This window comes from Opisthorchis viverrini (genome assembly GCF_000715545.1).
Source record: "Opisthorchis viverrini unplaced genomic scaffold opera_v5_248, whole genome shotgun sequence".
In the NCBI taxonomy this organism is placed as follows: Eukaryota; Metazoa; Platyhelminthes; class Trematoda; order Opisthorchiida; family Opisthorchiidae; genus Opisthorchis; species Opisthorchis viverrini.
In genome coordinates this window covers 216,975-231,085 of record NW_008751903.1, presented here as the reverse complement: position 1 = coordinate 231,085, position 14,111 = coordinate 216,975, and the positions used below count along the sequence as shown (strand labels likewise).

Here is a 14,111-nt window from a genome sequence, read left to right as displayed (position 1 = left end):
CTTCGACACGCCCGTAAAGTAGGTGAGTTGGCGCCTCTCACCAAACATGGCTCAGCAACATACGACCAGCGTAGTGGGCCTATAAGTGTCCACGACCGGAACATCGCCATTGGTTGTACGGAGCAAACAAGTGAACGACCATATTTGGCCATTTAGTCATCCTGTATATTACGCAGACGCTCTGTATGTTTTGTCCTGGCAATACAGCCATGTCCCCTGTTCTCTGTCTTCTCCTTATCGCGTAGTCTGGCAGGCTCAGTGCAGGCGTAACCATAGACGGCCACCCACGATACAACAAATTGCCAGGCGAATACAGGTTGCCAGTGGACTTCTTATTTCCGATTGGAAGAGGAGCTGCTCAGTGAAGACAATCGCATGGAGGCACGATTGCTACTGAGGGCGCGATCGGGTCATGTCTGAAAATGTCTCTAAATGTCGATGGAGTCCGCATCGATGGGGGTGGCAATGACCAGCACAGCTCAGTTTGCTGACAAAGCCTTTCACACTTCGCTGCCAAATCATTGTTTAACCCCCCTTGGCTTGTTTCCATCCATCGCGTGCTTGTGCGAAAAGAGCCCTCCGATCTATTTCTCATCTGTGTCGTAACCCTTAAATCCAACATTGAAGATAGGCGTCAAATTGAGCCAGTACAGTGGTTGTCGGCTCTAATACCCGCATACTGTGTGATGACTACAAGGGGGAACTGAGTATGACCAGTTCATCTATTGTGGGCGAGGTATCTCCTCCCAAAAAACCATTCGACGTACTTCAGCATTACTGATCCCATGTTCCCGCCAGACTCGGGCGATTCCCCGAATACATCGATGCTCAAGCACATCCTGACGTCTTCGGAGCACAACGTCCAAGATTCTGACCAGTATACTAATATGAAGAGCGCCGCAGCATTGTAATTCAACCCTTGTCGGACAAGCTGATGTCACGCCTATGCCACAGGTGATGCAGGTTCACGAAAGCTTCTCTGACCCAACCAACCCGGATGGACACATCGTCCTTGGATAGACCACCGAGATTCATACAGCTGCCCAGATAGATGACGATTTAGTCTGCTACCTCAAACGACTCATCCTGAAGCATAAGGTTAGGGTTCGAACCAACCAAATTGTGTACCACCGCTTTAGACTTTGCAGGTGTGAAGCACATACCAACCCGTGAGGTAGAATTACTCAACGTTATCTGCATTGGGTCAAATAGGACGTCGCAGTGATCATTCTCCTCACATCCTATGAACGTATTCACTTCGGATCTCTTCGAGATAAGCCCCGCCACTAGTGCAAAAAGTTAAGCCCCACCACTTCTTTCCAGCTCCAATTTAGTGTACACATACAACCTTGACCTGTTTTTGATGAAAGCAATTCCTTATCCGCACCTAGGCTCATTTGGTGCAAAAATTTTCTCTGTTCGGACGTAAAAACTTAAATGAACTTTCTGACGCTTTCAACTCTCGTGTTCATGACAAGAAGACGGCAATGTGTTTTTTTTGCAAAACCACGGAGTGATTCATCAGCGAAGTTTATGCAACAATGGCCACCAAGTGACACTTTCAACTGTTTCTGACAGGTGGAGGGGTCATGCACAACAGTGTCGGCAAGAAATCGGTCTTCGAAAAGGAACTTGGCTGGAACGGTCTAGGATGGAGTTTAGGACAGTACTTTTATTCATTTATTGCTGGTCCAAAAATTTGGCAAAAATCAAATTCTGCTCAGAGGAATTATCTATTAGCCACACGACCGCTGTTGACTGTTGATTCATGAAACGGTCAATCATACTGAAAATTTTGTGGATCCAACGACTAGAGCTCACAAAAACCATCGAATCTGTTTGACACGTCTACAAGATGCAAAATAAACGTCAATACGGCACACACCGAAAAACGGACCTTTTGATGCAAATTATTAATGACATATCCCAAATTCACCTTCTTCAATAAAGACTAAAAGTATAAATTTCATATCCTATTTTTCCTAATCTTTTTTTCGGGTGACGGGGCTTAATTTTTTGCTGGGCTTATCTGAAAAAGATCCTTCACCCTCCCCCCCTAAAAAGGGCATCTTGAGTGATGCAGGGACAATCTTGATGATGCCTACTTACTCTACCATTGCTACTAGGGGATTCTGGTGTTTGGTTCTTCACCAAAATAGTGTTTGAAAGTGGGAAGACTCGTGAGCCCCGAAAAGCGATTTCATCTTAAGAACGAAACGAATCTTAAGCGAAACTTCAAAATGATCGATTGCTCTGGAACGGAACACTTATATCCACAAGAGCTCACCTTGGCTTGTTCGACAAAACGCTGTCGTTGTATCACCGGGTCGTTCAGTTCGGTGTAGGCGTTGCAAATTTCCTTGCGCAGGATGAACAATTCAAAGCGTTCTGTTAGACCAGGCCTGGAACGATGCCACTTGGCCAAGGGACTCATCACAGTCGGGTGGCAAGTGAGAAATGTGGGACTGATGCAGTCGGGTTCCAGGAATTCACCGGCAAGCTAAGGGGGAAGCAGGGGAAAACAACACCAGGAAGTGACCACTTGATCTAATAATAAAATAAAAATGAATCAGCTATAGCACCATTTCGGTGCCTAGATGCCATGTCACCCGAAGGAAGCACGAGAGTCGAAATACTGTCAGGTTGCCCAAGTCTGTACAGCCTGCGCTCGGGTGTGAACCAAGGACCTTCAGGTCAGCAGGTTCGCGCCTCAACCACTGAGCCAACACGAGCTCATTTGACCAAATAGAGTCGATGAAGTGCGAAAAGCATGGGTGTGTTGTACTCATGCATGAGTAATGGGCAATAAATCACGTGGCTATGCCAACAAACAGAGCCACAGCATGTCTGACGGAGTCCCACCTATGGATAATTTGAATCAAAATGATTATTAAACGTTAAGACTTGGTCGGAATTAGCCAGTTCCTCTGTATAGTGCCCACTGATGTCGTCTAGGGAAGTACTATCGTGCCGTGCCGGCCTTACACTGATCGACAACCACGTTTCAAGCCCTTTGTTCTGAAGAACAAGACACTGTGACACGCACCGACGAAAAAATTTTGGTCCACCGTAGAGTGCTTCCTCCGGCAGACCATTCCCGAAGAGTAACTCGAAAATGAGTGTAAAAAAGGGTCGACCTAATGAATAATTCGCGTTATTCACCTTCCACAAAAACAGCCCGGTTACTCAGCTTGGAAAGCAATATTGCGCACACGCCACTAAGCCTTGGCTTCTCAGAAAAACCAGGGTTCTGGATGCAAACAGTGCCACTAGCGATACTGAGTCAATATCGAAGACCAAGTTAGAGTAGAGCTCCAACGGCCCGACTAAGTGTATGTAGAGCTTTTCAAAAGCTTTCCTACAAATGGCTACGTCAAACATGGGTGTTTCCATAAAACTGCGTTGAAAAGTTTCTTCCACCTAGGTAGATGGTCAGCATAGAAAACACCAGGTGAAAAAAATCCGGTTCTAGGAAAAACAGCGAATATCTGGTCTATGGTGAATCTACTGCATCAGACAACCTGTTTCGAGACATCACTTTGTTGTATGGACGTAACACATTACTGTGGGCTATGGAAGGGATTTCAGCGACTTTATGAGTAGTGTGTTACATCTAAACGGCAGAGAACCTCCATTTGTTTGCTTCGATTGAATGAAGCGGTGAAAAATTCGCCAGTTATTCTCAATTTTGACCCGGAATATCCTATCGATGGTCTCCAAGGGGCTCAGCTGAAGCTTTAATTTATATCTATATAAGAGTGCTCACTTTAACGGGAAAAATAAACTGGGAAAACGACGTTCTATCAGTGGTGTGCTAAACCAAGTCACGTGATTCTCCTTGCGAGTGGTTAGGGCACGTAACCCTGGGGAACTTGCTATCATTCCTTAGCCAGACAGCCTATCTAAGGTTTGTCTTTTGTTGTGTGCGGAGTGGGGCTCGCGACGGAAATCCTGCTGATGGCATGCTGATCCAACATAATGACCAGGTGCGTTTATTCCTTTGGTTTTAGATGTATGCTATGCCTTTCCTGGTCATTTTCTCTGGGGAAATGGAGACTTTTGAAATAAGCTTTCAGGGCTCGCCTTTCCTTTTTTACCTTTTATTAGGGCCCTCTACGTCCACCACTGAGTGCCAGTTAAGCCTCATTATACACTGAAGGGGTGTAGTCGACCCTGAAGAGAATAATGACTTCCAGCCAATGCAACCAAAATCGGTAGGCGGTTGCATAAGTCAGTAAACAAGAGATTAAGATGCGGTTTCTCGTCATCATTATATTTAAAGCCCTAAAGTGAAGAGAAAAAAGAATGGGTGAGGGAGGGGACCTAGTGCTGGCCTAGGTCAAGCATACGGAGGTGCCTACACCCCCAACCGCTCAATCAGACAATCTGGAAAGAAACTGACAGCACAAATGCCACTGACATCGATTGGCCGCCATTTCTCCAGCCAAGCACAAACGGGGTCACGGGGACCCCATACTGGAAGGCGCACAACACCAAGCTGATGTTAACGGGAGACTCAAATAAATGATAGTTGGATCCTCTTTTCACGATTTACTCCAAGTATATTATGGAAATCCACGAAATACGTCTACCCGACCACTCTCAAGAGCGAATTCGGCAGTGGACTGTCTAAGTTTTCAGAAACCTTATCGTTAGCGAGTGCCATGTTCATACAAAAGGATATTATGATCTTTCAGATGCAACCACTACACAATCGACGGTGGTTCCAAAGATGTTTTGGTCGCAAATGAAAACCTGCTGTGGTAATGATGAAGAGATGAATTTTTCAGTACTCCCGTTGTTGAAGGGCTCGGAAGGTTCCCTCCCGGAAGAAATCAAAGCAGAAAAAGGAACAGAAACGAAAAACGTCCTGCGCAAAAAGATTTTAGGACAAACGTGGACAAAAGACAGCTAACCATGCAACGACAATAACAGTTTGCAGAACGCAGACCCATCGATTGAACAAATTGTTCTACTCAAAACTGCATTGGGTAAATGGATCAACACAGGGTTTCTTCTGGCAAAGATAAAACGAATGAACAGAGAAGGGGAAAACTCTGTCTCTCTACCAAAAGGCTCACCTTGTCTAAAAGTCTGGCGGTAGTTTTTGGTTCAGGGCATTCCACGTTGTGGTCAGCTGCGAGTTTAATGAAGAACTGATTAACTTCGTCCGTTTCCAACAACTCTGGAGAGGGCAGTTTCACACCCAGCTTCTGTGCCAGACTATCATAGATATTCATCCGTTTAAACGGAGGGGTGAAGTCGACGGTTAGCGGTTCTGAGTCACCTCCATCGGGATTGTATGTGACAATATACGTGCCGAACAAGTGTTTGACAAGACCTGAAAACAAAAGACTGGGCAATGTAGCGACACATTGTTTCGAGCTCCAACTTAGGGCAGAACATGATTGAGTTTTTGACGAAACGGTTCTGGGAGAGAGGATAATGGAGATGGGTCAGTCGTTGTACTCCATCTCTGAAATGTAAACAATCTACTCACCCAAAACTGGGAGAATACAGCGAGGCCATCAGACCCAGAGGTTCGATCAGAAAGAATAAATATTGGTGAATAAAATGAAGAACCGAGTGGGAAACAGCCTGAGGGAGATGCACGATTTATCCTGACACTTGTTGGGCGGATGAGGGGCGAGATGGCTGAGGCAGAAGGTCCGTGATTCGACCTCTGCCCCTCGACTTCCCCTGTCTAGGCTTGGGCAGCCTGGCAGTATCCCAGCCCTCGTGCTTCCTTCTGGTGGCTTGGCAAATAGGCACCGGAAGGGTGCTACTGCCGAACGATTTTCGTTTACAACCAGGGTGATTGTGACAATGAATGAGCGTCTGGGAAATAAGGGTTCAGTTCAGACGGGTTGCATCCCTTGGCAATGGTACGGACAACTGAATGAAACCAACTGCTCACCAGGGAAAAATTCACCAAAAAACAGACTTCTGATGTTCCCGTGTGTGAACTTGTGCTAACGCCGAATCGGACATCCTCGACAACTAAAGTACTACTGAAAAACATCTTACCGGACAGCAAGTCCTCAGTGACTTTCATGAGATCTTCGTAGTCCGCGTATGCCATGTAGAACTCGCACATGGAGAATTCTGGGTTATGTGTCATATCGATACCCTCGTTACGAAACACACGTCCTATTTCGTAAACTCGATTGAAGCCACCGACAACGAGCATCTTGAGGTACAGCTCCGGAGCTACACGCATGTACAGGCTCATGTTGAGATCATTGTGGTAAGTGATGAATGGTTTGGCCGCAGCACCGCCGGGGATCATGTTCATCATTGGGGTTTCCACCTGTTTGACAGCAAAAAGAAATCAGAACTGGCGGTGGTGGGGTATGACCAGGTGAGTATAGATACTATTGGAAAGTGAATTGCCCGACAGACCCAAATGTCTGGGCCCATCGGACTATGCTGACCCTAAGTACCCATTCCGAGTAGATGACAGTACAATATTCCATAGCTAAGAAACCTTCAAAGGGACAACACCGACGAGACACAAAACATAGCGTCTAAAATCGGAGAGGGACCCCACAACGGAATGGCTCTATGTCAGTGGTGCATATTAATCGGTCGATAGTTCGTGACATAAGCTGATACACTGTCTCGCCACGGTAGTGGGCTCCTATAGAGGAAAATGTCAGTAGCTCATGTATTGAATCCGCTGTCTATTTCTGTGGAAGGCGTCCATGTACGTGTCTCCGGCCCAAACATATGTCAGTCCAGTCAAAAAGAGCCCACTACGTGGTCGTTGGCTTGTTCGCTGAGCTGGGCAATTTGATTGCAAACGTTTCATCACCAATCGAGGTGACGTCATCGCCCCAATTGGTGATGAAACGTTTGCAATCAAATTGCCCAGCTCAGCGAACAAGCCAACGACCACGTAGTGGGCTCTTTTTGACTGGACTGACATATGTTTGGGCCGGAGACACGTACATGGACGCCTTCCACAGAAATAGACAGCGGATTCAATACAAACTGGAGATAATGAAGCCGGTATACAGGGAAGAGTAATGCACGACACCTAGAGCATGACTGCATCCCAAAAAACCACTACTGATCCGCCGGTTACGTCAGAATGCATCTCCGAAATAGACCATCTTATCGAGGGGTACATATCTAAATTTAGCTAGATGGCACAAAAATTACCCGTCCATAATGAGCAAGGTATCGGCGGATGATCATCATCCGGACTCATAACGTGCCCGAGGTGAGCTCGAGATAGTCCAGTTCTTAAAGCGCTAACTTAGTGCCTGATTTTGAACCGTGGAGCTAGTGTCTGAAAGCTCCGCGGTTCAAAATCTCAACCTTGACATCTCAACTGTTCCAGTCTAGAATGTGGCAGCCTGGCAGTTTCTCATATCTCGTGCTTCTTTCGGGTGCCATGGCATCTATATGCCGAAAGATTAATCTTTTCACAATGTACTAACTCCAGCAAAAACAGATGACCGCCGGCTTATTTCCTGTTATGATCGAAAAGGTTGTAAAAACTGAGTCCCGCGCAGCTCAAAACGTACCTACTACGCGCAGGGGGGCACTGGTGATCAGACAAATTTCCCTTACACCGGCTTCCAAAATCCAGTAGGTCAGAATTGCCAGTCGCTGGCTTCATTAAAATTCCCCAACAGAGAGCCATCCGTCTGGTAAGGACTGTCTCCATTGAGCTAAGGGCCCAGGGACAAAGAAAAGGCATAAACGAAGAAGAGTAGATACCCGAAACCTGAGAGGACAAGGAAGCAACAGAAGCAAGGAGTACACCATGACCGGGATAAAAACCAGTGCCAACACTGATGCACCACCGCTGCACAACCAAAATTAAATTGTCTTACAAGGCCTACATTGGAAGGGATAAAAAATATAGGCAGGGAGAAACCTGGTGCCAGTCCAATGCATTCACTTCCAAGCAGTTACGTTCGTAGATCATTATCATCAGCTGTAACAACCTCTACTTGTCGTAGTGTTCATAGCTGCCGCAGTTTCGTTCAGCGAAGGATGCTGTGCATTGGAGGAGGTAATCGATATAATACAAGGTTGACAATGGCCTATTCGCTTCGGATCGGGAGGGAAGCTGAACATTGAAAACAGTTGCTTGGATGTACGAGCACCACTGAGGACACGACTGGGTCATGTCTGACAATGTATATGAACATCAATGTGTCCCGTCTCGAGGCCGCCATCCACGGGGATGGCAGTAAGCAGCACAGCTGAGTTCGCTGGTAATGGCTTTCACACTTCGCTATCAAGTCATTGTTCGACCTGCCCAGGCTTGTTTCCATCCTCCAAGAGCTTGTGCGAAAAGAACCCTTCAAGATCGACTGGCATGCGGAACACCTAACGAAGCCAGCGCAATCTATGGAGTGTGATCATCTATCGTGGATGAGTTATCTCTGCCAAAAGCCATTCGAACTACTTCAGCATTACTGATCCATTGTTCCCACCAGACTCGGGCAATGTCCTAAAGACATCGATGCTGGAACACAAATTTTTTTGACGCCGGCCGCGTCCAGGTTTCTGGCTTGTATGGAATGCACTGCAGCAGTGTAGCTCAACTCTCAAGGGATAAGCTGATGTCACACCTACGCCACATGTGATGCAGATTCACGGAATGTCCACTGGCCTTCCAAATCTGGATGGAAATAACGTCCTTGGAGAGACCACCGGGACTGACATAGCTGCCCAGATGGACGAATTTGTCTACTACCTCACTCGGCTCATCCTAAAGGATAAGGCTAGAGTTCGAGCCCACCAAATTTTGCAACAAGATTTCAGACTTTGCAGGTGTGAAGCGCATGCGGAGCCGTGATGCAGAATCGTTAAGATTACTTAATACTATTTGCATTGTGACGGCGTCCTCGTACTCGAGATCCATGAGCGAATAATTCGGGAGCACTTATACTCTACAGACGTTTGAGGCTGGTAGTGAATCTTTCCTAGTCGTATCAATGGCAAACTTAAACAGAAAAGGTGAAAGAGGACAGCCCTGCCTGACGCCACCTGATGTGGTGGGCTCATAAGGGAGCTTCCCATATATGTTCACACTTCCGCGGAAGTTAGCGTACAGCGCCTTAATGAGGGTCAGGAGGGGGACACCTTTACTCCACCGACAATATCATAATGTCTGACAGTCCAAAAAGTCGAGGGCAGCTTACAAGTCAAGGAAGACCACCAGTGTTGGTCGCTAGGAGCGATGCTGCTGTTCTAGAATCTGCCGAAGGGTTAAAATGTGACCGATGCATCCTCTTGCAGGATGGAACCCAGCTTTTTTTCACGGATGTCTCTCACTGTGTTCAGTCCATCTGCAAAGGATGAGACCAGAGAGCACCTTAGGTGCCACATCTACCAGGCGGACGGCACGGTGGTCTACAAACAAATTCCGTGTGCCCTTTTTGAGGATGGCAATAACTGTCAACATGCCCCATTCTACAGGCACTTTCTCTTCGTTCAACATCGCACAAATAAGCTTTGTCAGATGGGTCACCAGGGGTTCTCTGCCTTCATTGAATAGATCATCCGGCCACAGTGCATTTTAACGTTTCAGTACGGATATTTCGAACTTCATTTCTTCTTCCGGCAGGTGATCAAGGTTAACACTACATTCATCCGTATGCAGTTTCTCCACAGGTTGTTGCAGGAGGTCACCTTAACTGTTCTTTGGGGTGTTTGGCCGAGTTTCCAGTCGTTTTTGCAAGTACAGTAATGAGCAATCAATCCCACTGATCATTTCACTGACCTTTTCTATCCTAGAGCCGGTCGATCGTATCGGTTCATATAGGACGCGGCCGTTTACTGTAGCAGAAGCTTCCCCCATCTCTCGAGCTTTCAATATGGCGAGATTGCCCAAGTGGCTAGAGTGCGAATTTACTGACCGGAACGTCCATGGTTCGAATCAGACATCTGCCTCTCGACTTCCCCTGTCTAGGCTTGGGCAACCTGGCAGTATCCCAGCCCTCGTGCAACCTTCGGGTGGCATAGCAGTTAGGCACCGAAAGGGTGCTACAGCTCAACGAGCATTTCGATGTTCACCAGAGCTCTTGGTCTTTCCTTAGGCTCTTCACTATTTAGCGTTTGAGGGATTTGTGTGCGCCATCGTACTCGTTAACTGCTGGTATGGATCGCCTGGAATCAATCATGGATAGTGATTTCAACGATACCCAGTGGTCCTGTGGTCGAATCGGACAGACAGCAGCGAACGTCGCTAGCATAGCTCCTTTCACATACTTCATTTACGTGCTCGATGCCGGTACAGTATTGGTTTACTCTAGAGCATTGTTGAGCTTGCTCAGATCGATACTGCTGAGCTATGGTGGTTCTTCAAGCATGGTAGATTGGCAGAAACCGACATCGATTAGAAGTCAGATCTTGCAACGCCTCCACCTAATTGAAGGAGGTTCACAGGGTCCCATCCAGGGAGGCAAGCCATTCCGAGAGTACCTAAAATTTCTGTAGCCTATTTCGCATCCCTGTGCTAAGGCACTATGTCGCTAAGCGGCTCCAGTTGTTTCGAAAGTCGGTACTGCACAGAAATAGTTTATAGTCATCAGAGAAATGCAGCAGGGGTTCGCTGTTGTCCGTGAATCTCGATTCCGCCTCAAGACGTCCACCCAATTGGGTCTCAGTAGCAATAAGTCTACCCGATTCATATCTTCGAAAAACCACGGGGTCTTAACGCTTAGCCCACCACGACAAGGCGCTCTTTGGTGTCGGAATTATATTTTGTCATGGCATGAAAGAGATTGTCGGAGAATTTATGAGATACTATCACATATGTTGCCAAACGAACCACATATCGGCGAGTGTCAACGGGTAACAATTCAACAAGAGATGCCTCAACTCGACGGCTTAGAACACCGACCCCAGCAGAACCAGTCGCAACGGCCTCTGGATTTCCAAGGCTGCGCGGAAACTGACGCGAAGGTCAGCTGAAAAAACCCAACCAAACTTGGGTTTCAGACAGACAGAACATATCAAAAGAATGTGAGCCCGTTGTGCATACTCGAGCAGTCTGCCGTCTAGCTTGCTTCAATGTGAACGTTAAAGATGCGTTGGTTAGGCCATGTATTGTGTATGCCAAATCACCGCCTACTGAAGGGAGTGCTGTCTTTCGTGTCCGATTCAGATTGGCGGAATCAAAGAGGTGGCAAACCCTTCAGCTGGTAGAGAGGTATGAAAGAGATTATGAAACGTTTGGGCGCTGTCGGTGCTACTCGTCCACCAGGATGGGTGCCGCATGATCCCCACTCCATCTGGTTGCAGGTGACGCAAGATATCAAAAATAGTTCAGCCGTGACACCCTTTCGTTGTTTAACTGCCATGCCACCAGAAGGAAGCACGACGGCTGGGATACTGCCAAGTTGCCCAAGTCTAGACAGGGGAAGTCGACAGGCAGAGGTCGGGTTCGAACCACGGACCCACCGGTCAGTAGATTCGCGCTCTAACCTCTGAGCCATCTCGCCCCGCAAGATATAGCTGCTTATCGATGTCAATGGCGTTCCATCTAGAATGCACTAATGAGTGTCTGGAGGTGTGGGCACATCGGAATTATCAAGTGCCTTCCCAGTCCACTTTTTTCTTCACAATAAGGCTTTCAAATAAATCATGGTTGTACGACAGCGAAGCATCAATGTCGAACATTGAGGCTTCCATGCTGCAAGAAGAAATGAAGACCAAGAGAGCTCGGCGGTTAGCGCTCAAAGCTGCAAGCTCCGTGGTTCAAACTTGATCCTCACTTTGTGATGACTCCAGTTCGGGCTTAGACAGCCTGATAGTATCCCAGTCCTTATGCTTTATTCGAGTTGCATCGAAGCTATAGATCGGAAGGGTGCAGCAGCTAAGGGATTGTCGATATCATTACTTCGACTAGTGCTAAGATCCCCGTATTCAGATCCAAATCTTTTTCAGTATGAAGGTGATATCATGTGTGTCTTCCCCCGGATGATTCTTCACATTCCTCTCTAAATGCTCTGCATCAAGCTGCAAAAAGAGCCACCGTCCTCAAATAAGGCAGAAGGTCTCCAGCGGGTGCTTTATTTTCCTCCAAAACTTCAATTCCCTCCTTATCCTAATCTGCTGTTACAAATACACTGTCATGTTGACCGTTATGCTGGTTGTCATCAGCCAAACCTTTCTTCGAAATATTCCATCCATCACAGGAGTCAGAATTGTTTGACCGTGTATGAGCGATCTTCCGTCAGAGATACTCCCCTTCTGCTGCATGTTTTCCATGACCTGGGGGCCCTGGATGATTTTCCACAAAGATGAAGATGGAATTTACCATTAAACCAGAGGAAATACAGTGTGCTACTCATAAGTCCTCATCCAGTGCCCGGAGTTCCTCCCACATTATGGGTTATTTAATGAGAAGCATTGTTCGAAAAGGATTTAGCAATCATTATGATACCGGCTCTAGGGTCCGCACTGGAATTCTAAAGGAAGGCCGTTGTGGCCACCAGGCCCACGGGATCCATCACAGGATCATTTGCTCATTGGGTCATTTGCTCGTTGGAAAACGTTCGACGCCTACTTCGTCTCTTAGGCCATGCTAGTACAGGAGTTTGAGCAGCCGGCGTTTTTCTGTCATCAAGAACGAATCCAGAAAGTGGGGTCCAAAGTAGTGTCTAGCTTTCCAAGTGTGGAAAACATGGAGGGATTGAAATACTTGTACACACGTTAAGCTGAGGAATACATAAAAGGGATATTTCCCTATTGTTTCGCGGAGCATAACACGAGGGCGCCAGGTTGAGCCCTGTCAGTGCAGGAACCTTTGCTCTGCCATACTACCGTCGGCGATAATTAACTCCAGAAACCAATACTTATCGAATCAAAAATATTCGAGGGGACACTGAAGGCGCAACCTCGGACAAGGATCACCGGCGGTTGTCAACTCGGCAACATTTCATATCAACGCTGTAGCCCACGGTACACAAACCCCCATCCCAAACGGTAAACCTAGCGGTAAAACAGCGTGCAGCGGACTACCCGCTCTTTTCCACAATAAGTGATTGACTATCAACGGTGACAATGCATCACACTACCATTTGGTTTAAATGAGGGCAACTCACCTCAAGAAAGCCAAGATCGTCAAGAAAAGAACGCACATAGTTTATAATGCGCGATCTGGTAATGAAGCGCTGTCTAACTTCCTCGTTCATCATCAAATCCAAATAGCGTTGGCGGTATCGCGTTTCTTTATCTTTCACACCGTAGTGTAGGTGGGGCAGCTGGTAAAGACACGGCGCAAGAAGGACAAGTTCCTTAGGGAGTATGCTCAGCTCCCCAAGCTTTGACTTCCCTACAGCAAATAAACATGGATCTATGAAAACATTTACCTGGCTTTCCAATACAACCAACAATGTCTCCCATCCGCAACAGGTCGTTCACCTGATAAAAATCTTCTGGGGATTTGTAATCTTTGAGGTTCGCCATGATTTGCAGTCGCTTTTCATCCGATATGACATCATAAAAGATCAGTTTAGACCCCGCCTCACGCTTAGCATGTATTCTTCCTGAAAGTTTATAAGGATAGGACTTAATTCTCACCAGCAATGCTCACGGTCACATCATCGAGATGTTCACCAGGATTTAAATGAGAATACTTCTCTATGAATTTCCCGATAGAGATGGAAACGTGGAATTTGTGGGGATAGGCAGTTTTGTTCGACTTTTCCAGATCGGATATCATCGACTTGCGCAATTCATGGTAGCTCTATGAACAGTAACAAGAGGGAAAATTCCATACCGTTGCGTCCATGTCATCCGAAAGCTTATCCTTTTTCTCATGGGCACCACTAGGGGCGACAGACAATTGCTTCGCGGACCCTGGCATTTTGCATGCAAGCGTACCACTGATTCGCGTTATACTACCGACTGCAGCCCGCTGGAACGCCACCTGCATGCGACTAAGGAGCCGCGCCGCACTCTTTCAAGTTGTGCGCCCACTGAATCGGTTCAACAAGTTCAATGATTCACGGATTCACGGATTGATACAGCCCGCTGGACACCTGCATGCGACTAAGGAGCCGCGCCGCACTCTTTCAAGTTGTGCGCCCACTGAATCGGTTCAACAAGTTCAATGATTGATTCATTCACGGATTGATACA

General features: G+C 47.0%; 1 protein-coding gene across 1 annotated transcript in view; it reads right to left on the bottom strand.

The window, feature by feature from the left end:
• Nucleotides 1–13,837, bottom strand: part of T265_08946 (hypothetical protein) — a gene marked incomplete at both ends in the record, with an annotated part of 19,034 nt that extends 5,197 nt beyond the window's left edge. Inside the window, 7 exons of the mRNA XM_009174889.1 lie at nt 2,288–2,500; nt 5,082–5,341; nt 6,028–6,310; nt 13,074–13,303; nt 13,341–13,517; nt 13,552–13,717; nt 13,751–13,837. Coding sequence (XP_009173153.1) covers nt 2,288–2,500; nt 5,082–5,341; nt 6,028–6,310; nt 13,074–13,303; nt 13,341–13,517; nt 13,552–13,717; nt 13,751–13,837 — 1,416 coding nt within the window. The remainder of the gene's footprint in view (nt 1–2,287; nt 2,501–5,081; nt 5,342–6,027; nt 6,311–13,073; nt 13,304–13,340; nt 13,518–13,551; nt 13,718–13,750) is intronic.
• Nucleotides 13,838–14,111: the final 274 nt, after the last annotated feature.